Source organism: Ambystoma mexicanum, chromosome 1q, assembly GCF_040938575.1.
Source record: "Ambystoma mexicanum isolate Mex_15411 chromosome 1q, UKY_AmexF1_1, whole genome shotgun sequence".
Classification (NCBI taxonomy): Eukaryota; Metazoa; Chordata; class Amphibia; order Caudata; family Ambystomatidae; genus Ambystoma; species Ambystoma mexicanum.
This window is the reverse complement of record NC_090922.1, coordinates 70,092,176-70,117,560: the sequence shown is the minus strand read 5'-3', so window position 1 is coordinate 70,117,560 and position 25,385 is coordinate 70,092,176. Positions and strand designations below refer to the sequence as shown.

General features: G+C 48.3%; 1 protein-coding gene across 2 annotated transcripts in view; it reads left to right on the top strand.

The window, feature by feature from the left end:
- The window catches only part of CDH1 (cadherin 1), a 398,557-nt gene that overhangs the window by 173,368 nt on the left and 199,804 nt on the right, over positions 1-25,385 (top strand). Inside the window, exons 4-5 of one of the 2 annotated variants that reach the window (XM_069635549.1) lie at positions 22,881-23,027; positions 23,273-23,428. In XM_069635549.1, coding sequence (XP_069491650.1) covers positions 22,881-23,027; positions 23,273-23,428 — 303 coding nt within the window. Of the gene's footprint in view, positions 1-22,877; positions 23,028-23,272; positions 23,429-25,385 lie in introns of both variants that reach the window. The other variant, XM_069635548.1, reaches the window with a different exon arrangement.

Genomic DNA, 25,385 nt, shown 5'->3' with positions numbered 1-25,385 from the left:
GTTATTCTGACTTCAACTAATTATGAGAGGCGTGTTCTCTTGGCCCTTGATTACTTAAAGTGGCACATGAACTCCTATTGGCACGTTTTCTGACGCATTCCTTTTAGTAGCCATTATTCCTTCTGCAAATATTGTATCCTGTATGAATTTCTTGACAGCCATATCAATTACGACAAGTGATATCTGTTTTTTGCAATACATGAGTGTTTTTTCCCAAATGACATAGAAAACATTCTGTATTGTCTGAGCAGTATCAACACACGGAATAGCCACAACTCAACCTATTGTTTATACTGAGCATACAATGCTTTTTTGTGCATATTTTTCTCTACACAGGATGCACTTTGCTAGGTGCTGTGGCAGATCTTGAAGTCTTGGACTGGTTGATGAGCTCTCTTTAAAATCACATATGAAGTCTTTTTTTGAAGTCTTTTTTCTTTTAGCTTATATGTATGTAACAAGTGTTTTTAGATGTACCTTTTACACTTCTTTTAAAGAATTAGTTGTTGGTTGGGGAAATTTTCTTCCTAGCTCTCTTCGAAGATGATAGCTCACTATCTATGCATACTCACAAAGTAGTTTACCTCGTTGGTCAATTGCGCACATGGAAAATGTGTGCACGAAAGCCAACCATTTTTGCAATGAAAGAAAAATAATTAGAGGGAACATTGGCCACCACCCCTTCTCATTACAACATTCCCTGGTGCTTTGGGGCGCCCCACAGCCCCCTAAAATGCTGTCTACCATTTTCACTTTTTTGCTTTGTTTACCCAACTCCCCTTGGCGCAGATGGGCACAATAGTGTGCCATTCTGCCTCCAGGGTGCCCAAAACCTACTGCCCCACCCATTGGGGGGCCTGTCTGACATTTTGTGGTGGCGCCCCCCCCCACCCCAAATGGGTGGGGGGCACCTCATGCAGGCCTCCTACAAACGCCTGCGTGAGGTACAGCCCCCCTCCCATTTGGGGTGGGGGGGAAGAGGGCCACCAACAAATGTGATGGGGGTGGGGGCCCAGTGGGTGGGGCAGTAAGGTTTGGGCACCCTGGGGCCAGATTAGCACACTGGCATACTGGGTCCAAAGAAATCTTCACATTTTTTAGAGGGCCGGAAAAGCCTGCCAGCCCCCCGCCCACTCTCCTTAAGGACCAAAACTGGTGTAACAGCATTCAGTCGGCTATGCTTGACAAACTACTCTCCAAACCAAAATTCGGGGCCATCAAAAAGCCCTTAGCCGTCTCATAGCCAACCTGCACGGCGACCAGCCTGTGGTCACCAAGTCTAACTCTGCCACCCCTTTTGACTTCAAAGAAATGACGGAACTTGAAGTCATGGCTTTGCTAAAATCCATCAAACTGTCTAATTGTAAAGGCGATGCCTGCCTGGCCCAACTGATTAAAGACTCAGAAAACCTCCTCGTACCCCTCATAACGGCCTTCATCAACACCTCCGTCAAGTCTGGCTACGTCCCCAAGGATCTCAAGGAAGCTTGGGTTTGCCCGCTCCTTAAAAAACCTTCCCTCGACCCAACGGTCCGAGGGAACTAATGGCCCATCATCACTGTCCCTTTCTTCCTAAAAATCTTGGACAAAGCAGCCTACCTGTAAGTCCAAAAATGTCTGGAAGAAGTCTACTTGGCCTGCGGCAGTCTGCCTTCCACCCACGACATGGTACTGAAACGGCCCTTCTTGACCTAAAGAATCAAATGGACGATCTTGGAGACTGAGACAAACCTGCGCTCCTATTGCTCCTTGACTTGTCGCCGGCCTTTGATTTGGTGGAGCATAACACCCTTTGCCGTCACCTCGCCACTGCAGCCAACTTCTCCCCCAAAGTCTGTGCCTGGATCACCTCCTTTCTTCAAGAGAGGGCTATGAAAGTCTTCTGACTCAGCCTGTGCCACCCTTAGCCTCATCAAATGCGGAGTACCTCAAGGCTCCTGCATTGCGCCACCCTATACAACCTCTTCACGAGACCTCTGTTTAGTATCCTCGACTCACTGTGCATCTCGTATACCAACTATGCGGAGGACGCACAGGTGCTTATCCCACTCACCGGCAATTACAAAGAGGACATGATCACCCTCACCACCATATTCTCCATAATCCAATCTTGGATGGAGGATAATTGGCTATGCCTCAATAGTGATAAAACGGAAATCCTCCTGATTGGTTCACCCACCACTTTGGGCAATCTTGACCAGCAGTATGTGTCTTTCACCATTGACCACACTCCCATCAAGGTATCCAACCATTTCAAGATGCTTGGAGTCTACCTAGACTCAGATCTGACCATGGACAAACAGGTTAACGCCATTGCCTCCTCGTCGGCTTACTACTCCAAAGTCCTTAACGCGGCCAGACGCTTCCTTTCCTGCCAGAATTGCCTTACCATCGCTAGGGCAATAATTGGCTCAAGGCTTGATTACTGCAATGCCCTCCTCGTAGAGACTTCCTGTAAAAACCTAGCCAAGCTCCAACTGGTGCAAAACACCACCCTTGGGGGTGGCACGGGCACCTCAAGGAAAGACCACATCTCTGAGGTGAGGAGGCAGGCTCCCTGGCTCCCAGTGAAAGAGAGGATCATCTTCAAGACACTCTCCCTAAATGCCTACATGACCTGGCTCCACCTTACCTTGCTCAAAGAATCGTTAAACACACATCCACAAGACCTCTCAGAAAGGGGTTCTCTAACATGGTCATCATGTTCTGTTATCTCTGCTGTAATACTATTGTTGGCTCACTTCATGTATGTAATTACTTACCTGTCTTGCTCAAAGTCAGCTACCTGTATTGCCTCTATACCTAAAGAGACCACTTCGGTCACCTGTATCCACCTGATCAAATTTTCCTACAAACGTCTTGTAACAGCGCCTCGATGCCTTTGGGCTGTAAGCGCGCTATACAAATGCAAATAAATAAAATGTGCCCATCTGCGCCAAGGGAAGTTTGGTAAAGAAAAACATGGAAAATGGTTCTCTACACTTTAGGGGGGGCTGAGGGGCACCCTAAACCTGTGGGGAATTTTCCAATGTAAAGGGGGGGTGACCCTCTACCCCCCCTCCCCCCAACACCAAATGAAAGGGGGGCCATCTCAATCAGCCCTCCCTGGAGGAGGGTAAGAGGGGGGCATCTCATTGAGCCCTCCCTGGGGTCAGATGCCCCTTCCTAGGAGCAGATAACTGCCCCCAGGGAGGGGTGCATACCATGGCCCAGTCCATTTTGGGTGGGGAGACACCCTCTTTCCATAAAAACAATTCCCTGGTGGTCTAGTTGGGGGGGGGGGCACTCAGCCCAACACCATCCATTTATTTCCCTTGTTTTTTTTTTCATAAGGTCCTTTCCCTAGGGGCAGATGGGCACCCATCTGCCCCACGGGGACCCTAAACTGCAGGCCCCATCCTTTGGGGGGCCTGCACACTTATTCCTGGTGGCCCTCCCCCGCCCCCTCCAATCGGATGGGGGGCCACCTCATGTACTCCTGCCTGAGGGCAGAAATCTGCCCCCAGGGAAGGCTACAAGGGGAGCCCCCCTTTCCACTTGGTGTGGGAGGGGCACCACCCTTTTATTTATGTTTATATCGCGCTGCAGCCCGCGGGCAACAGAGCGAATTACAAAGAGACAAACTTAAGTAACAAGAAAACAGGACATGACATGGGCCACATTGAACATTACATATAAATAAGAAGTATTAAGCTAGCTGATGTATCTAAGAGTTGAGATCTTATAGAAGTGTCTAATTGTTTTCTGAAATGTAAATGATTAGTTTCCAATCTCAGTGCGGGAGGAAGTTTGTTCCATTTTATGACGGCATTGGTTGTGAAAGCCCTACCTAGTCCCTTTTGCTTTTTTAGCTGGAATAACTTGGAGAAGGACCAGTATTGTTTGATCTCAAATTACAATATGATTCATGCCACTTGAATTGTTTTTATAGGTAAGTAGGCGCTTTACCGAATAAGTATTGATGTACCAGAGTGATGGTTTTAATACGTTCCTCGATCGCAAGCCAGTGTAGGTACTTTCTGTCCATTGTGACATGCTCTTAGATTTCGTGTGCCAGAAATATCCCTGGTACCTAGTAGCCCCCCCATCCCTGTTGCATTTTCTTTGTCCCTTCCCTGGGGGCAGATGATCAGCCATCTGCCCCCAGGGTTATCCATATGTGCCCCATGCTTTGTGGGCCGGGGGGGGGAAGAGGGCTGCTTACTGTAAGCAGCCCACACATCCCCCCGCTTGTAAAACAGATCCCTGGTGATCTAGTGGCCATTGTTAGCCACGGACCGAGCGCTCTGCACCCGCTCAGAGGCCAGCAATACTGTCACACAAGGTGTCGTTGGAAAGGCGAGGATCTCCCCTATCCAACGACACCATCCAAACAAAAATCCATGGTGGCTTGAGTCCCCCACCCCCCCTCCCCATTGCGTTCGTTTTTTAGTTTTTTTTCATATGCCCCCACCTCTGGAGGCAGATGGTCACCCATATGCCCCCAGGGGTCTTCATACATGTGGCCCCATGCTTTGGGGCCTCAAGGGGGTGGGGGGGTGCAGCTTACCTAGTAAGCAGCCCCCCCCTCCCCCTGCATTCAAAAGACATCCCTGGTGTCTAGTGGCATTGCTAGCCACGAATCGAGCGCTCTGCGCCCGATCCGTGACCAGCAATGCTGTCATAAAAGGTGTTTGAAAGTCGAGAACATCCCCTTTCCAACGACACCTGCCTTGATCTCCGACTTGAAATACAGCCGGAGATCAAGGCAGAGCAATGTGGAGACTCGCCTTGTGTTTTCACTGCGGCAGCCGAAAATGGCTGCCGGGGTGAAAATGCTTTCATTTTCATGTCGGCATGAATTATGCACGCCGACATGAAACTGAAGGTAATCCAGCCCCCGGGCAGTGATCCCTCAAAACAAAGTGCCAAAAAGGACGAGCTATCTCGTCCTTGGCAACACAGAGGTAATGTCAAGGATGAGATAGCTCACCATTGGCACTTGAGGGGTTAAACCATAAGCATAATAATAGCTGATTAGGCAATCGAAGAAGGAAAAGCATCGAGTGCCTTGTATAAAGTAAGGGAGGGTTAGCCAGCCTCCTATTTATTGACCTCCTTGAAACCTTTCCACACCCTAATCTGGTCCCCGACAAAAAACAATTTTGGAAATACCCAATTAATCGTGCTCATTCACACTACCAGCTTTTGTAGTACGGGCCTATATTAAATGGTGGGTTACCTAATACCAAGAGATAAGTCTTGTGTAGTCCCACACCAGTTGGACTGCACTAATCCTTATCCAACACATTATTACATATTGTTATACTTGCCTGTCTCCTGGAATTGTTGGTAGTGGCCTCTGTGGACTCATTGTAGCCATACACCACTCGCACCCTTTCTGAAACTAAGCCTTGCCACTGTTACCTTACCTTGATTGGGTTTGGCTAACATGTGTGTCTCTATTCACCATAATAGGGTGGCCTCCCACAATTCACACCCAGTATTGATTTTGGAAATCCATCTCAACAGTGGTTTAGACAATACAGTGTGTGGGTGGACCTGTGCGTTTGGTAGTTTTTAAGGCCAGCCAGTTTGGCTGGCCACCAGAACATTTGTCTCTGCTGGTTTGTGTGCTTGGAAGTCTGGCTTGGGCCAGCCCACAAGTGAATGAGTATATCTAGGAAAAATGTGAACATTTGTCAATTCTGCTAGGATATTTATTGGTTTCTTCCCTCCATGCTGGAAGACTTTGACACAAAGCTGTGCTGCTGAAATGTTAAGACCGGGTTTGGCCATACTCACTGGCCAAACTGGTATTTATCTTTGGCTGCAGGCTTGGATTTTAGCAGCTTAAGGCCCTTTCTGGGCTGTCCTTCATCCTCCTAGTCCTCCTTACTGGATGGGCAAGATGTCCTGTGCTGCGATCATTTCTGGGCAGTTTTTCTGCCATCCACCCATTCTGTTCTCCTCTTAGCACCTCAAGGTAAGAAGCAGCTATTGTACAGAAGTGCCTGGTACCACAACCCTGTCTCCATTTGCTTGGGCCATCCTGGCAATCTGTTTCCTTTTGTAGGACCAGTTTTTGCAGGCTGTCCTGTTTGCCCTCTGAGCTCCCCTGATTCACTTGGTCGGGATACTCCATCTCTGCCATTGCTTTCAATTCTGCCCAGTGAGTCATCCTACAGGGAAGGCAGATTATTTTTCTTTTGGGCCATCTGCGTCGTAGTTTGTCCTGGTGACCAACTCCCTAGGTGACCATATCCAGTAACTCGACCTGAATCAGAAGACCTTTAGTCAGTAGGTTGTTTAGCTGTACTTGAGCTTCTGGTTTCTGGGATAGTGAATTATTCTTGAAACCTATGCTCATGGGGCACTCTGTGTCCGTGGTTGTAGGTTTCTACAGATCCCCTTCTATTACAGGTTGCCCATAGACATCCACTGGCACAAATTCTGCTTTGCTTCCATTCTTTCTGGGGATTCTCTTGAACCGAGAACTGTAACTCTTCAAGAGGGTCTCCCCTGGCTTCTGCTGGGGTAGTTTGCTGCCTTCCCAGCAGTTCTGGGATATAACTGATGTGACTCACTGTATCCTGTAACTCTGGCTGTGCCAACAGAGTTTCTCCAGTTATTTCCTGTGGGGGAACTTAAATGACTGTTATGTCTGAACATTAGCATTTTCCACTTGTCCCTCTAGGGTCCCTGGAATTTCTTACAAAGAACTGCAGTTTCAGATCGTGCTACTAATTCTTTTAAGCATTTGTAAAGTTCTACATTATCCTCCTTGCTATGAATATATTGTTTGTACCTATAGGGAGAAAAGAATTAACAGGATATTTAAATTACATTTGTAATATTTGTTTCTATGTACTTGGCAGTAAAATGACTAGTGTGACCACATATGTACTTGGGGCCTCCTCATGACTTGATGTAGGTTTATTTTCTAGGGTTCCCTTTCTTCCCGCTCCTTAGCCTTCTATGCATTGTGCCTACCACCAGGTAGTGGGGAAACGCATTCAACCTACGAATGGCTAGGGTCCTACCTGGCCCATTACTGTTTTCATACATGCACTCTGACTGTTTTAGGTTTAACCTGTAGTACTTATTTGAACCTGAAGAACTGTGTGAGTTTACAATAAATTGTATATTTTTCAGTATAGGAGTGTGTTGTGTTCTTTCTGGAAAACTACTGGGAATAAGTGTACTTCACTACCAGCCAACCTCCTTCCTTAACTTAAGCTCAACTGCTGTCACACCTAACCCATTAGAGAGTTTGGGCTAGTCTTCCAGCAAAGGTGGCTTTGGTTCATAATCTTCGCAGTATGCCAGCTGTTGAGTTAGAGCTGTACTATGTCGGTATGACCCACAACGTGACCTTTCTCAAATCTGCCTGATGTAGACTGTGTCCCCCGACATAAACGTAGCTCTGGCAATTAATCAAATATTTGAGGCACTGTTCAAGTGGGCAGCAATGGAAGGACTATTTTTGAGAAATCCTAATGACCAAAAGGCTGCAATGCTCCTTCAAAATCCTGATACTTCAGTACTGGAAGGGTAATCTAAATCCCAGGCTCCACCTGTTCCTTGGTCAACTGATGAAGAAAAAGTCAGTGGAAGGCTTTAATCCCCTCAAAATCCTCCACTAGGCCGTAGATGGAACTGTGCTGGCCTTTGAGCTGAAGGTGCCAAAATGTGTCCTCAGAAGGGATGGAGTTTAGCACAGGTACTGCCAAGTAGGAACTTCCAGAGCCTGCCCCTTTGCAGGCCAACTACGGCTCTTTAAAGACCCCTGCTTTTCCTCAGTGGTAGCCTGGAAAATCAGTAGCAAACTTTTACTTTACTAAAGACTTGATCTGTGCTTTGACACACTCACTCTGCTGGGAGTGATTGACACGGTCAGGCTATAGGCATTGTTGCAACGGGCAGGAATCACTCCTACATTGTGCTTTGATAGGACGCCCAGGCCAACTTCCTCTTAGCTCCATTTGAAATAAGAAACACTTCCATTCTGTAGCAGATGAGAGCCTAAGGTAGATGCAGTGATCCTCACTATCGCTACAAAAGTCGATTCTTAATCAAGCCCTTTGGCGTATAGTTGTGGTTACCAAAATTACCAGTAACAGTAAGGCATGTACACATTGTAGCAACCTCCTGTATTCCCTAGACCCTCCCTTTAAGTGACCTAACTATATATACACCCACAAATGCAGTTCTTTTCAGAATCTTCACACTCGTCATTGACTCTTATACGAGGGGTAAATCGTGTTTATGGTTAAGTGCACATGCCGGACCTGCATCTATGGCCTTGCTTTAGCACAAGCAGAGTCCGGTGCTGCCCTCTTGTTAGTATTCCTCCCACATGTGTGAATGGAGAAGGTATAGGACCATGTATAACCATGTGCCCTCCACCAGGACGACTACTCCTGTTCTAAGAAGGAACTCCCTTCGCAGTTCCCCCAGAAATACCTTCAAGTTAGGAACAGCAGATGAGACGAAACCTGTTGTATTTACTATTCTGATGTGTCAACCAAAGGTAAATACTTAACTAGAACTGAGACAGGTACACCTAGAGAAGGAATACAGAGAGATTACCACCTAGGTACAGGGACCTGTAAAACGAGTTATAAAGATGCTAGCACATACACGGAGGACTATCAGGAAATGCTGGCGAAGCCTCAGAATAGCGTCATAAAACAAGGAGCAGCCAGTGACTGTTGAGGCCTGGTAGATTCAAACCAGCTGGATTGAGGAGGCTGGTAGCCCAGAAAGAATTCTGCTTTGCACCACAGCAATTTGCTTGAAGAGGGATCCTGGAGGTGCCCGGTTCAAGAGACTGGCTACAGAGAGCCTGTCAACCTGGGGAGAGTCCCAGCCAGAATGTGGAGGAAGGGCTAGCGAGTAGCCACAACACTGAGTAGCCACAACACTGAAGTGGCAAACAGGAAGCACGTCATGAGCAGACCTGAGGTAGTCCACCGTTCGGAGGAGGACCTAAGGGAGGAAGAGAGAAAGGTGGTGGCCTAAAAGGGGAGAAAAAGAGGAGTTCCTTTCATCGCTGATAACGCTCGCAGACACCGGCGCATGTCGGAGAATGGAACGGAGGAATGCAAAAGAGCCATCCTGAGTAAATCGGAAGAGAACCCGAAGGTGAACGACAACCCAGTGACACAACCCCACTACAGTACACTTAACTGGGAGAGCAGGAAACTGGGTGTATGTAATGAGCAGGACAGTTATCTTCTGTCCGGACATAAAACTGAATATAACAATAGCAGTAATCCTACTTCTCCCAATGAATGGTCACACATTATCACTCCGACTCGGTGTGGTATCCAGTGATCTAAACCAATTGAAAATACCGAAATACATTTTAAACGAACCCAAAATACTGCATTTTTAGTGCAAAATATGTATGGCGGACGGGGGGGTAAATGATTAAAAAGGGTAGGGAGGGGATTGAGGTGGGGTTATAAACCGAGGGAAAGGGGTGACTGGGGGCTCCCAAATAAAAAAAAAAAAATCTTTATTTAGAGATTATAAAGGTTTTCGTTATTTCATTTTTCGTTAAAATCGGTGATCCCTCAGCATTTCACCATTCACTGGGACGAGTAGGCCAAGAGGAGTATGAAGCATTTAGGGACTAATAATAATCAGCCCAATGAGTGGTTAAACATTAAAAGTACACATCACTCAGCCTACTCGTCTCAGTGAGCAGCTAACCAGGAAGAAGAGTGTAAACCATTCAGGGACTCTGCCTACTCGTCAGTGAATGGTCCAACATTAAAAAAGTATAAATCGTACAGAGATTCAGCCTACCCTTCTTGGTGAGAGGGTTGACCCTCAGAAGAATGAGTCTTAAGATGCACCATCTTGTCCTGGTGAGTGGAAAGAATAAGTCAAACTATTAACTGGGTACAGCACACAGATACCAGTATAGAGATCAACAGTCATGACAAGTGAGAAGGAAAAGGATCTGTCAATAGTGGGACTGTTGTCAGATCAAGAAAGACTGTTCACCACAACCGAGGAACAGAAATGAGCAATACCTAAACAACTAGAAAGAGGAATTTAAGACACACAGAGGTGACAGCCAAGGAGTGTAAACTAACAGACATAAATGTTGGCAATCCTAGCATCAAATATACTTTTTTCTAACATACGATTTGAGTCCAAACACCCTTTTATGATTCTGAGGGAACTGGAAGATCCATGCACTAATAAATCTGATACTCTTGTTAAAGACTTTGCCTAATGTATGTCGATATAACATTGAGGTTAGCAAGAAAAACATTGGTATGATAGGAAGTGATTATGAAATGGCCGAACATATGCAAAAGGTGCAAGATCACCAGTTTAATTTTAAATCCCTCTGAATCCGAAATATCAGTTATCATCACTAATCTCAAATCGACGAGCTGTAAGGGGGATTTATGCCCTGCAATGATTATAAAGGCATGTGCTCCCATTTTGATAGGCACTCTTTCTTAATTTGTCAATGCTTCATTTGGAGAAAATCCTGTTCCAGTAGGGTTTAAGAATACCAGTAGTGTTTAAGAATGCCTGGAATACCCCTTTACTAAAAAAGACAGGCTTATATCCAGTTACACCGGCCAATTTTCGACCCATCACCAATACTATGTTTCTTATAAATTATTTAGATTGCGTAGCTTACATTAAAATCCCTGCATATCTGAATGAACATGTGATTACAAAAATGGCAGTCAGGTTTTAGGCAAGGGCAGGGCCCGGGAACGGTGCAGCTTGACCTGAAATCTAGATTAGTACAGATTATGGATCAGGGTCAAACTGCAATGCTCATGTTGTTGGATTTGTCCGCAGCTTTTGATCTGGTTGACCACACACTGTCGGTCACCAGACTAAAAGAAGTAGCATTTTCTTCGGGCAACGCTGCCCTTTGGTTTCGCTCATTTTTGAATAGCCGATGGTGCAGAGTATGCAGCAAGGAGGCGGAAGTGCAACCAGCACGCCTGCTTTATGGAGTGCCCCAGGGGCGGGGATTATCACCCTCTTTATACAATATTTTTTCTGTGCCCTTGTTTTAATCCTTTGGAAGAAAACTGTGTTGGCTTTACCAATTATGCGGATGACACGCAATGTGTCATCCAACTGTCTGGTAATCATGTAGACGATGAAAGAACTTTCAATAAGGTTTATGACTTATTCAAACCTGGATGGTGGGTAATGGTTTGATGCTTAATAAAGAACATGACCATCAGTCTGGCTTCAGAGCTGCCAGAAGCACGGAAACTGCTCTCCTGAACATCCGTGAGGACCTGCTCTCGAACCTTGATGTGTTCTCATTTTGCTTGATCTCTCTTCTGCCTTTGATACTGTCAACCATACCATCCTGCTCAACCGTCTCCGTGATAACCTGGGTATCACTGGTCAGGCTCTGGCTTGGCTGACCTCTTTCCTCTCAAATCGACCCTCCCAGGTCCAACTGGGGTCTTTCCTGTCTGACATCTTTTTCTCTACCTGTGGTGTCCCCCAGGGTTCTAACCTCTCTCCCTGGCTGTTCAACCAGTATCTGGCACTTCTCACCCACCGCATCGCTGCTCTCTGCCCCAACTTTCAGTGCTATGCGGATGATACCCAGCTCATTCTCAGGCTACCCTCGGCCTCCTCTTCTCCTTCCCTCATCTCTGACTGTCTTTCTGCTATCCAGGATTGGTGTGCCGCCAACAACGTCTGCCTTAATGCCAGTAAGTCTGAGATTCTACTCATCGGCACACCCACTCCCTCCTTCCCTGCAGCTCTCTGGCCGGCCTCTCTTGGCCCTCTTCGTGCTCCTACCTGCAAGGCAAAAAACCTCAGGGTCATCTTCGACTCCACACTCTCCTTCTCTCCTCACATTTCTGACGTTTCTAAGAAGTCACACTACCAGCTGCACCTCCTCAGAGGTATCCTTCCTTTCCTCTCCTTCCCCCAGAAGCTCACCGTCTCCAGAGCCCTGGTTCTCTCGAAGCTGGACTACTCGAACAGCCTCTATCTAAATCTGCCTGCCTCTATCCGCCCTCTGCAACTCATCCAGAACAGGACTGCGAGACTTGTCCTTGGCCTCAAGCCCAGGGACCGTATCTCTCCAGGACTGAAATCGCTACACTGGCTCCCTGTGGCTGCGAGGATTAGTTCAAAACCCTCTGCATTGTCCACAAGACCTTCTGGGACCAAATTACCTTCAAATCTCCCTTCCTAAATATCTTCCTTCTCGAGCACTTCGCTCTTCCGCCTCCAACTCCCTCAGGGTCAGCCGCTTCTCCAAGCAACGAGTTGGGGGGGGGGGGGGGAGATATCTCTCCGCAGCAGGGGCCTCCCTCTGGAACAGCCTTCCTGCCTCCCTGAAACTTGAGGAGAACCATCTCCGGTTCCGGAAGCACCTCAAAACCTTCCTCTTTGCTTCTGCTTTCTCTCTCCCTCTCCCCTGCTAAATCACTGAAACCGTACTGAATCAGCAACTGGGCCACTCACCAATCTCGGTCCTTGGCCCAGCCACTCTCCCCTGCACTGCCTTCCTGGCAACCCCTGCACTGCGGGACTGTCTCTGTATCCCTACAGCCCCCCTTCCCAGCACTTGTCTGCACTTATCTTGCACTTGCCACCAGCTGGCCCTTATTATTTATCTTGTTCATTACTAACCCTGTACTGCACTTTCCCCTCTCCCTTTCCCCCGTGCACTTTTCCCGTCCCCCCTACCCATGCACTTGCGTGATCTGAATGACACCTGGCCTAGTAGGATCGTTGTCCGTCTCCCCTTGTCCCCCCCCCCCCCCTCCCTGCCTCGTCGCGCCTTGAATCACTTGTGTATAGGCGCGTTACAAATGCCTTATCATATATCTTAACAAAATGGACTGATGGTGGTAGGTACAGAGACTAAAATACAGAGCTGGGAATCGATTATAACCATTTTATAGTGGCAGGCTGTGATATTGAGACCAAAAAGGAAGTGAAAACACTTGGGATCTATTTGGACCAAAATCTGAATATGCAGACCCAAGTAAGCAGCCTTGTCTCTTCTATCACTAATTACATTAAGTTGCTAGCACAACTTCGTCCCTACATCTCTTGAGCAAACTGTGACGGTGAGTAGGGCTATTGTGGGATATAAAATTGATTACTGTAGTAGCCTACTTGTGGGTATAAGTAAATCGGACTGCACACGATTGCAAGTCATGCAAAAAAACAGGGATGGTAAGGGTCATTACAGGAGATATCCTGTTTCGGATGCTAGACGCAATCTGCAATGGCTTCCAATTAAAGCAAGGATTGATTTCTGCCTCCTATTGATTAATGACAAATGATTGATGGGCTCTAGCCCTTTGTACCTGAGCAAAGCACTGGTCAACAAATCTAGTTTTAGGGCCCTTAGATCCAACAATACCAACAGGCTCAAAATACCTGCCTGCAATCTGATACGGGTCATGAAAAGTTCATTCTTTTTGGCTGCGGCCAAATCCTGGAAAGCTACCCCTCCAGCCCTGAGAGAACTGAGATCGACAGCAATGTTTAGAAGTTGATGACCCTGTTATTCAGATAATGTTCTGGTTCTTGGTGTCTGTGGTATTGGTTACTTCTGTTTCATACTGGCTTTTATTTGTCTCTGTATGGTGTGTTGGGCTTGTCCTAGCTTTGCTTTGGCTCCGTTTTCTGTTTGCACCCTTGAGCCTCGGGAACTCTTGGTGCACATTACAAATATATTAAAGTAAATATATTGATGCAAGAGATGGCTAGGTAGGCACTATCTGAAGTTCGGATAGAACTTTCTGAAAAGCGAACCAGCAGAAGGGAGAGCCATTTTCCTGGTCTTTAGTTCATTTATAAGGAGTAGGGTTAGCTGTAAAGTTCCATGAAATAGACTAGTTTTGTACCGAGGACAGATTTTTCTTTGGACTTTGGCACTGATTACAAGCACCCTAGTTTTAGCTGTTGGGTAGGGAAAACCGTAGATTAGGTAAAGACTGGCATTTCTCTTATTTTAATAAACCCATATGAAAAATGGTAAATGCTGGTCTGCCTCCTAACCCTTGTTAGAAACTCATGGTGACAACAAGTAAAACAGACACAAGTGATCACAGTTCAAGCCTGTTCATTGAACAATGAAAGTGCTATGGGGGTTGGAAAAACAACTAATAGAAACCTAAATCTAAGATGGGGACGGGTGTCGACCATCAAATGAAAAATAGGGCAGTCCTAGTGGCATCAAAGTCCAATTAAAGGGGCCTGTACTAAAAAAGATTGCCAATTCCTTACGCTAAATACAAAGGGTGTAGGGTTAAGTTTCAAGAAGGAAAGAAGTGTTCTCAAATGAAGTCAGGAAGAGGTAGCCCGAGTCTCCCTTCACCACGGTTTGAGCACGGGGTAAGGTTGGAACATGGCGCTTGTAGCCCAGTATGGTCTCGGGCTTCTACAGCACGAGCAACAGTTCCAATGGCAGTTCTCCGGACCTTCAGAGTAAACAAGAGTTGGCCATCGAAAGTCTCTTGCCTTCGGGGGCCTGATGTGTTTAAACAACAAAACAAAAGTTCTTTTAACAAATAAAAGTTTACTAGGGTAATAACGGTTCACCCCTGTGTCCCCCTCTTTTGGGCTGACCCTTCACGTATTGTTTTCCACAAAAAGGTTGGATGGGAGCTCCGCCCGCTGGATCTCCCTTGGTCGGGCTCGGACCCCTCTTGACTGTCAGTTCTCGGGTGAAAAATTCACCCCTGGATCTCCCTTCCCGGGCTCAGATCTTTCTGGACTGCTAGTCCTTGGGTGATAGTTCCCTCTTTCTCAATAGTATGTCTTTGCAACAGTTCAAATAGAGTGAGGGCTTCACCCCTGCGTCTCCCTCTTCTGGGCTGACCCTGGCTCAATTGTTCCTTTGCAGCTCCCATTCTTTTCTCATTGAACTTTGGGTGATAGCTTAACTCCTTGGATCTCCCTCGTCTGGGCTCAGACCCTTCTGCTTTTTTATCTTCTCTGGTGATGGCTTCACCCCTCTTTACTTTCAATGTTCACCTTCTTTTTCTTTTATACAGTTCAAAGGTTTCGGGATTCACTTCCCTTTCTTTTACAGTGCTTATAGATCAGTCTTTGGATTGTACAGGGATTTTGCTTGACCCTCTGTATGACCACTTTGACCTATTTCACGTGCCTTCCTACAGCCTTTTGGTACTTGTATTGTCTCTCATATGGGGCTCGAGATCTGTCTCTCAAATTAGTACCCACTTGGTGCCAATTTCCTTCTGCAGCTGGTCTCCCCTTCACACTTAACAGTTCATTCAAAGTTCAGTAGCTTTGGTCCGAAGCTTGCCACTCCTGCGATTGTCACTCAACACAGCCGGTTCTTATTGGTTCGCCACTTGACTTGCAGGTTATGATGAACGGCTTGGCTTTTGGCTTCTGTGGAGTCTAGGCCGGCACCACAGGTACGGAGCTTCCCTCACTCCTGCTTATCGGCATAAACCTGCCCCGTCTACCGCTCGCATCTGCTGCAGGACTATTGTGCTATTCAGTCTTGGGCTCTCTTCCACAAATGTTCTGCGGGTTTGGGATGAAAAGGGCAAGGTCCCTTTCGGCCACGCCGTGCTCTCGCTTCCTGCTGCCTTTCTCCTTCTCTTGAACTGCTGCTTGGTAGCTGTCTCGGGATCTCCGCTATGCTCTCCTTTTTCGCCTTGCTCGTACTGCACTTGCTTGCTCCACCTTTTATCCCTGTGGGGAAAAGGAAGGGACGTCTGGTGTGTGTGGTTCAAGTTAATCGCCTGACTTTGCCTGACCCACGGGTAGGGGCATGTCGGGTACAGAGGCTTAACATTCATCTGTTTGTGGTGTGTGCGAGTGTTTGTGCCGGAAAAGGGGAACATTTGAATGTCGGAGCATCCTACAGAGTCGGAAGGGAAAGAAGTGTTGTATGGGATCATGTCCTGCGTATTTGGGATTAGGGTGCACTCGGAAGGGTAGTTTTTGGAGGGTTTGTTAAATGGGCGAGAATGGCCGGGATGGAGAGCAGAACGGAGGGGATTGTGGGAACGGTAGTGTTCTGTCATGGTGGTTTAGTTATTCAGAAAATAATCTGAGGGATAGGATTGGCAGGTTTTGTGGGCAAACTGGAATAGCTGGGGCTGTGAAATAAACGAGAGGGGTTGTGGGAACTGTAGTATTTTACCTGAGTAGGTTGGGAATGTGGAAGATGGTAGTCGGAGGGACGGGAAGAAGAATGACTGAGTGAGTATTTAAATGGAGATCGGTGAAACAATGATTCTGGGGGTTATGCTTTTTGGATGTAACCGGGTTTGGGACCTTGAATGATTTTTGTATGGAGGGCTTGTTGGATCTGGGCCTGAGATCGAACAGGAGGATGGGAGGCAGATGTAATACAGCCCATGAAAGTTTGATTTCGAGGGGATTGGGTCCTCCGACGTATTCCATATCTATGACATGTAATCACCACAGCTGTGCTGCTTCGGAAACTTTTTCGGCGTCTGCGTCCTGCGTCGATGCGCCGTCGTCGAGGACCTCCTCCGATGTCATCCGATGTGATAAGTAGGACGCACGACGCCCGTAGCCTCAGTTCCGTTTTTTCCGCGAACCTGTTGCTTCGTGTTTCTCCTTTCTACGCCTCGACTCTTTGGAGTTCTGTTCTTTCCGGTTCTTCGAACCTGTTAGTTTGTGAATATCCTTCGATGTCTTCTACTTCGTCTTCAACCCCGCGTCCGGGCTTCAAGAAGTGCGGGGAGTGTGGGTCCAAGATGTCGGTGACTGACTCGCACGACGCCTGCCTCTGGTGCCTCGGGGAGGCCCACGACACGGATGACTGTATCGACTGCCAGTCGCTCACGTCCAAAGCCTTACGCGAACGTAAGAAGAAGTTGTCGGTAGGTCGGGTGTCCAAGCCCCGGAAGTCGAAGTCTGCGGGGCTTTCGACGGATGATTCGAGGGGTGACTCTCCGCGTCATCGTCGGAAGTCTCGTAGGTCTTCTATGAGTCGGTCTTGCCACTCCTCAGCCTCTTCGAGGCATTCTCGGAAGCGCCGACACCGGTCGCCTTCCAGGTCCTCTTCCGAGGACTCTGCCCGGCACGTCGGTTACCCCACCAGCCGTGCGACGCCGGAGGAATGGGCTTCCTTCGGGAAGAAAATGTTGGCGATTCTTGAGTCGCAGGGTACTCAGCCGCCCGCGCCCCCGAGTGGGGTCGGCCGTGAGAGGTCGAGAGACACCGCTCGCAAGAGTGGTCGGCACGAGTCACGGGAGAGGTCCCGTTCGGACAAGGAGGCTCGTTCTCGGCGTACCCGTTCCAGGTCCCGGTCCTCGACGCGTTCGAGACCGTGTGCACCTGTGAAGTCTTCGAGGAAGACATCGACGTCTGAGGCGTCGAGGGCGTCGACAGGCTTTCTCGAGGCTCCGGCTCCGAGGAAGTCGTCGAAGCCTTCGACGATCAGGTCGTCGAGGGACACGCTCGGGGCTCCGGCTTCGAGGGCTGTGTCGACGCCGCAGATACTGGAGGCACTGCATCTGATGTCGACGCCGATTTCCTCGACGTCGACGCCGATCCTCTCGGCGCCGTTGCCGGTTTTCTCGACGTCGGCGCCGAATCGCTCGACGCCATAGACGCCTTTCGTGTCGGAGGTGCCCCGTGTCACGGGAGAACCCCCTAGGAAGGCTCTGGTTAAGAGCAAGCACACTCGGGTGCCTTCTTTTCGCCACCTGGAATATATTTCAGAGGCGGATGAGGATTCTGATGGCCTGGTTCCTAGTCAGGTGCCAGATGAAATTGTCTCGGGCCATAGTCAGTTTGACGATTTGAGGCAGTCACTGCATGATGCCAGTGGACTGGACACCTCTCCGGAGGTGGAGTTTTGTAGGCCTGAGCCTGGCTCCCATGCCGATTCCTCGTACCGGCGCCTTATGGCTAGGGTTTCTGAGTATCTGGGATGGTCTGCTCCCCCAGGGGAGTTTGTGCAGGATGATCTGACGGACATCCTTGATGTTGGTCCCCCAACTGACCCGGTACTGCCGTTCCATATGGCTTTACAGAGAAGGGTGGCGGCGGCTTGGACTGCTCCGGAGAGTCTCCCGGCGGTGGGCAGATCCTTGTCGCGAAAATACTGTCCAGCCAGTAGCGACCCCTGCTACTTGACCAGGCACCCCACTCCGGAAAGTTTGGTGGTGCAGGCGGCCACGGCCCCGGCAAAGCAGGCGTCGTACCCTACCATCCCTCCTGATAGGGACGACAAACGTTTTGATGGCTGGGCGAAGAAAGTGTTTTCTTCTGGTGGTATGGCGCTTCAGGCGGCCAACTCCATTTGTGCCTTGTCTCGTTTCACGCACACTCTGTGGAACTGTGTTGCGTTAGCGGCTGAACATATTCCCGAAGGGGACGAACGGGATGGTTTCCTTGCTATGGTCCAGGATGGTAAGGATGCCATGTGTGAGTCCGTTCAGTCGGGTTTGGACTTAGCTGAATGCGTCAGTAGGTCCATGGCGGCGAGCACCGTGATACGCAGGTTTGCGTGGTTGCGGAAGTCGGGGTTTGCTCCTGATGTGCAGTCCCGGCTCCTCAACATGCCCTTTGATGGTGAACACCTTTTTGGCAGCAAGGCTGACGAGAGCCTTGAGAGGTTGCAGACCTCAAAAGCTGCAGCGAAGTCGTTGGGCGCTGCAGTTCGCCAACCTCCGCTTTTTCGTCCTAGGGGACAGCAGTGGAGGGGTGGTTCCTTTCGCTATTACTCGTCCTTCAGTAAAGCGAGAGGAGCTGGCAGTCAAAGAGGCCAACGCAGGGGTACCAGAGGTGGACGACAGGGTACCCGTGGTGCCAAGGCCGCTCGGGCAGTTGCCTCTTTGCCCTCAGGTAACGCCGCAGCCGCTCCTACTCAGTCATGAGGCCATGTCCCATGGTTCGCCGGTTGGGGGAAGGCTGGCGCAGAATCTTGTAGAGTGGCAAGCCATTACTTCAGATGTGTGGGTTCTGGAGATCATAACCCACGGCTACCGTCTTCCCTTTCGGCACAGGCCTCGCGACAATCCACTGGGGAACCTCTCTTTGCAGAGTCCGGATCCGCTCCTTGCGCAGGAAATTCAAGCCCTGCTGGAGAAAGGCGCCATAGAACTGGTGCCTGTAGCGGAGAGGAACAAGGGATGGTATTCCCCTTATTTTTTGATTTCCAAGAAAGACGGGGGATTGAGACCCATCATAGACTTGCGCGGTTTGAACAAACTCCTCAGGAAGGACAAGTTCAAGATGGTTACTCTCAAGTCCTCCAGGCCCTTCAGCTTCAGGACTGGTTGGTGTCACTCGACCTCAAGGATGCTTACTTCCATGTGCCGATCCATCCCAAGCACAAGAAGTACCTGAGGTTCGCGGTTGGCGACTCGCACTTTCAGTTTCGGGTCCTGCCGTTCGGATTGACCTCCGCCCGAGGGTTTTCACCAAGCTCATGGTGGTGGTGGCAGCGCATCTCGGGCAAGGGGGGATTCGCGTCTACCCCTACCTGGACGATTGGTTGATCAGTGGGAGCTCTCCCGAGCAAGTCCTGGATCATCTCTCCGTCACCTGCCACTCCCTTCACAGGCTGGGCTTCTCCCTCAATTTAAAGAAGTCTCATTTGACGCCAACACAGCGGCTCCAGTACATCGGAGCAGTGCTCGACACTTCCCTGGGGCAGTGTTTTCCTCCCCAGGTGAGGGCTCTTCACATTCAGCAGATGGTGCACAAGTTTCAGCATGCCCAGATACTCCCAGCGTTCGAGTTCTTGAGGTTGCTCGGCCTCATGGCATCCTGCATTCTTCTGGTGCCAGAGGCTCGCCTGCGGATGAGATCTTTGCAGTGGGCACTCAAGAAGCAATGGTCGCAGTCCTCCGGCAGGATGTCGGACTCGGTTCAGGTGCCGCCCTCGGTCGCCCGGGACCTTCTGTGGTGGGCCGTCGAAGGCAACTTGATGAAGGGGGCTCCATTTTGGCTACCCTGGCCGGAGGTGACGATCGTGACGGATGCATCCCTCACGGGATGGGGAGCTCATGCCAACGGGCTGACAGTCAGCGGTCGTTGGTCTCCGTCGGAGTCCAGACTCCATATCAATCTGTTGGAGCTGAGGGCCGTCAGGCTAGCCCTGAAGGCTTTTCTGCCGACTGTGCGAGGAAGGAATGTCCTGATCCTGACGGACAACACAGTGGCCATGCACTACCTCAACAAAAAGGGGGGGGCAGGGTCACTTCCTCTGTGCAGGGGGCGATGCAGCTCGAGTTCTGGGCCATCCAGCAGGAAGTTTCGATCTCGGCAGTTCATCTGGCCGGAGACGAAAACGTGACGGCGGACGCTCTGAGCAGGCAGAGCGCAATCTCTCACGAGTGGGAGTTGGCTCAGGAGATTCTCCTGGAGATCTTCGCCCTTTGGGGGACCCCTCAAGTGGATCTCTTCGCCTCCAGTGTCAACCGGAAGTGCGAAAGGTTTTGCTCGCGGGAATTTCCTCCAAAAGGAACCTTAGGAGACGCGTTCGTGGTGGAGTGGTCATTCCCGCTGCTGTATGCGTTTCCTCCAGTCCCCGTCATCCCGCAAGTGCTGCGGAGGTTACGGAAGTTCGGTTCCCGGATGATCCTCATTGCTCCGGCGTGGGCTCGGAGGACGTGGTACCCGGACCTTCTCGACTTGTCCATCTGCCCTCCACGTCGTCTTCCCTACCGAGACGATCTGCTCTCACGGGAGGGGGGTCAGGTTCTCGATCCAGAGGTCAGATCCCTCAACCTTCACGCTTGGCTTCTGAAAGGTTGAGGTATAAGGATTGGGACCTCCCTGAAGACGTGATGGAGGTGTTGCTTTCGGCCCGAAGGCCAGCAACAAAATCTCTGTGCCGTTGGCGTAAGTTCTGCGACTGGTGCAGAGTTCAGAATGTGGATCCTTTTGCATGTGACATCCCCATGGTTCTGTCCTTTTTGCTTTCTTTGGCCCACAGGGGCTTGCAAGTGGGTACCATTAAAGGTTACCTGGCGGCGCTGTCCATCTTTAAGCGCTCGTCTGAAGAGTGTTCTTACTTTAAAATCCCTTTAATTTCACAGTTTCTGAAAGGGCTCACTAATGTGTTCCCTCCGTCACCTTTCCTGGTGCCCGGTTGGGATTTAAACCTTGTTCTTAGGTTTCTTATGGGTGCTCCGTTTGAGCCTTTACATTCTTGCCCTTTGAGGCTGTTAACTCTGAAAACTGTGTTTTTAGTTGCGGTTACTTCCGCTCGCAGAGTGAGTGAGTTACAGGCACTTTCAGTTAAGCCACCCTTCACTGTATTTCACAAGGACAGGGTTGTCCTTTGAGTTCGTCCTTCTTTTCTTCCGAAGGTAGTGACGGAATTTCATTTGGCCCAGAAGGTTGTTCTTCCGGCATTCTATCCTCCTCCGCATCCTGGTAAGGAAGAGGAGAGGCTCCATAGGCTTGATCCTAGGAGAGCTTTAAGCTTTTATGTTTCACGCATGTCCCGGGTCAGAGTGGACGATCAACTCTTTATTGGTTACGCTGGAAAGCGTTTGGGGCAAGCTGTGACGAAACAGACTTTGTCCCGCTGGATTATTTTGGCCATCTCGGAGTGTTACCGCTTGGCGGGTAAGGACCCACCGGCTGGCTTGCGGGCCCATTCTACCAGGGGTGTGGCTGCATCTACTGCCCTGCAGAGGGGTGTTCCTATTCGCAACATCTGTGATGCAGCCACCTGGGCTTCAGTACATACATTTGTACGGCATTATTCCCTCGATTCCATCCGAGGGCAGGATCTGGCCTTTGGCAAGGCGGTCCTTTGCTCTGCTATTTGATTGGCTATTCTAAATTTTGATTCTAAATTCTTTCCCTCCTCCTTGATTTGGTACTGCTTTGGGAGTCTGTCATAGATATGGAATACGTCGGAGGACCCAATCCCCTCGAAGAACAAGTTACTTTCTTACCTGGTAACGTTCTTTCGATGGGATGGTCCGACGACGTATTCCATATCGCTCCCGCCCTGCCTTCCCCGCTGCAGAATTTCTTTTGCGATTGCAGCTTACGTTCCGCAAGGCTTTGTGCCTGACTGGCAGTTGACTTATGTCACACGTTCTGGGGGAAAAAACTACAACTGAGGCTACGGGCGTCGTGCGTCCTACTTATCACATCGGATGACGTCGGACGTCGGAGGAGGTCCTCGACGACGGCGCATCGACGTCATCGACGCAGACGCCGAAAAAGTTTCCGAAGCAGCACAGCTGTGGTGATTACATGCCATAGATATGGAATACGTCGTCGGACCATCCCATCGAAAGAACGTTACCAGGTAAGAAAGTAACTTGTTCATCTTGCCCTTCTCTCCTTCTCTGGCACAATACTGCGTATCACCTGGGACATTTCCCCGAGCATCACCCCGGCCTGGGTTCCCCTACCCAGGTGATCCTCCCCCACTGGTCCACCCCCAGGAACTGGATCCAACAGCGATGGCCGTGTCCTGGCCATCTGAATAAGGGATTCCCGAGGTCTTACAGGGAGAATACCATCTGGTTTCTCACACCCTCCAGTCATCTACAGTAAAACTGTCACCCCATGCCCATGCCCATGTACTGAAAGCCAACCAACTGAAGGGAAGACTTGTATTTATGTTGCCAATTTAAGGCAGGTGATGTATTGAGGTGTGGATTACAGAACCTTTTAATCACTTATTAGTTCCTTAAGCTAGTCGCTGGCCTTTGGATGGCTATATATACATCCCAATTTACAAGAGAAAATCGCTCTATTTCCGTCATTAAAAGGGTTAAGCCAGGCTCTCGTTTGATTCAAAACAAAGACTGTAATATTGTGAATCATGAACTGTTTTGAAAATCCTTATTCAAGTTGGGAAATAAATGGCATACTGTCCAGCAGTCCATATAAACCAGTTTCAACTTTTGCTTTTCTTTCAGAAGCATTCACATGACAAGCATGCTGAGACCCATGTGCTGTTCTTCCCAAAGGCACAGCAGGGACTGCACCGACAGAAGAGAGACTGGGTTGTTCCTCCAATCAAAAGCTCCGAAAATGAAAAGGGCCCCTTTCCAAAGACATTAGTCAGGGTAAAGATGACCTTTTATAATGCATAGGTGCTGGCTATAGCGACTGTCTTCACTTTGTTGTTGGATTAATAGGGTTATGAAACTGAAGATTTGAGGTGACATGTGGGATTGAAAAAGCAAGACCTGTATGGGTTCAATTGTAGAAGGTACCCCATCTGGAGAGCTACACATAATGTATAAAATCTAAATGTGCACTAAACTGCAATTGAGGTAACCATTGACTATTCTTTGTTCTTCAACTCCAGATCAGATCAAACAGAGATAAAGAAACCAAAGTTTACTACAGCATCACTGGGCAAGGAGCAGACCAGCCTCCAGAAGGAATCTTCATCATTGAACGAAGCACCGGTTTGTTGAATGTGACTAGACCACTGGACAGGGAGGTTATGGATAAGTATATTGTAAGTAAAGGCTGCTCGCTAGGGAATGTGTTCAGGCAAATACTTTTGCAGAAGTACCAGACAAGATGGTCCACCTACGCACGTTATTGGGTATAACTATATTTGTTGCACATAGTTGTTAAGCATATCAGAAGTATGAAACTAATTGGGACATTCAATACGAAGGCTAACAGTGCATGCTATACACCAGTGCTCAGCAATCTGGTGGTGTAAAGCTTGAAACAGCAATAGCACTCGGATGCTGTCAGACCGCATCAAAGTTTTAATTTCAGGAAGTTCATCTGAAAAGGCAGATTCACAGAGATGGCCAATCACATTGGCTGATAGTGCAGATACCTTCCTTATGATGGTGTTTGCACCTAATTGCACACCCAACATGGTAGATGTGAATTCAGGACAGTTTTTTTAAAATCGCTTACAACAGACGCTGCCATGGGGAGTCACATCGCCCTTCACAATTGCACGATATGTAAAAGTGCATTTGTTTCATCAAATAATTGGCACCTTTTGAAGGACGCCTCTGTAACAGCATTTGCATTGCAGCGTTTAGCTAACCCACGTTTTAGAATAACAAATTCCTTTTGTAAAATTATTTCATTTGTGTTTATTATTGCAAAATTCCTATCAGTGTTGCTATTGTCTTCCCACTTTAACTTGGGCACCGTAGATTAAAGATGCAATTTTTTCTTTTTACACTGGAAGAAAAACATTGGTTTCCCACTCTAGATGAAAAGGGTACATCTTTTGCCTTTCGTTGGATGGTGCGACTTACTCATCATGGAAGCGACCTGCCACCCGGCTCCCTTTTATGAAGGAGGCAGTATAAAAGTGAACAGCTAGCAGCATCACTGCCTCTCCCTGCAGGAATCATGCAGGTCATTCTGGTGCATGACCAATGGGCCATGCTTGGCTTGCATGTGCAGCTCTCTGGCACATTGGTATTTTTCATGTATTCGAGAATTACTTGTAAATTGTATGTGTTCATTTTTTGGTAAAAACAGTGCTCATAAACTGCACCATTTCAGGCCAGTATTGAAAGGCTGGAAATTCCCTGCCAGAATTTGAACATATGCATACAGGTTCCCCATAGATCTCTATAGATCGCCTGGTGTGTGCACATAGCCAAAGGGGATCAACCCTGTTTGTTCTCCCATCCATGTCTCTCCTCTGTTCTCTCCCTATATTCACCACCCTGTTTTGTACAGTGCTCTGTTACTTAGTAACTAGGTTTAAGCTATATTAATCATATACATATATAAATATATACATGCAAACCACTGCTCACTTTTCCCAACTAATTACTTCATTCCTATTATTGTTTAGTAAAAAATGGGCTGAAACACAACTCTCACATTGGTTTTTTTTAAGCCCTGGTATTGATACATGCCACTTTACATTGCTGTTTAGTTGTAGGAAAGTAAGTGGAAAAGCACCAGAATGCAGTGCAGCTAGTAGTTTTCCATATTTACTTAAATGTAAAATTGCAGATCGTGATTGAATTGCTGTTTTGGGACATGGCTAGAGTTCGCTCCTCCATATCATGGCATATTCCATCTTCAGCTTTAATACAGTTTGGGAACTACTGCCTTAAAACAGGGAACTTCGTATCTGACTATATAAAATAATTCAGTTTTACCATGAACACACAACTTTAGATGTACCTTTTTTCTTGCAAGCTGATACTTGCACTGATTGTCGTTTTTCTTAACACACACAGACACACAGCAGAGCAAACAATTATAATTACAACAATGACACTAAAAGAGCCTTGAATATTTGACCAGTTACCAGTTTAATGTTGCATCTTGGGAACCTTTCGAACCACTTCCCATGCTGAGATGTGCTAAGGGACAATTTGAAACAGCTATTGGACATTTTGAAACAGTCAGTAGACCAGTTTCATAAACTAATATGCCGAATTATAAAATGATTGTGTATTCACTTGCTTACCCCAGCA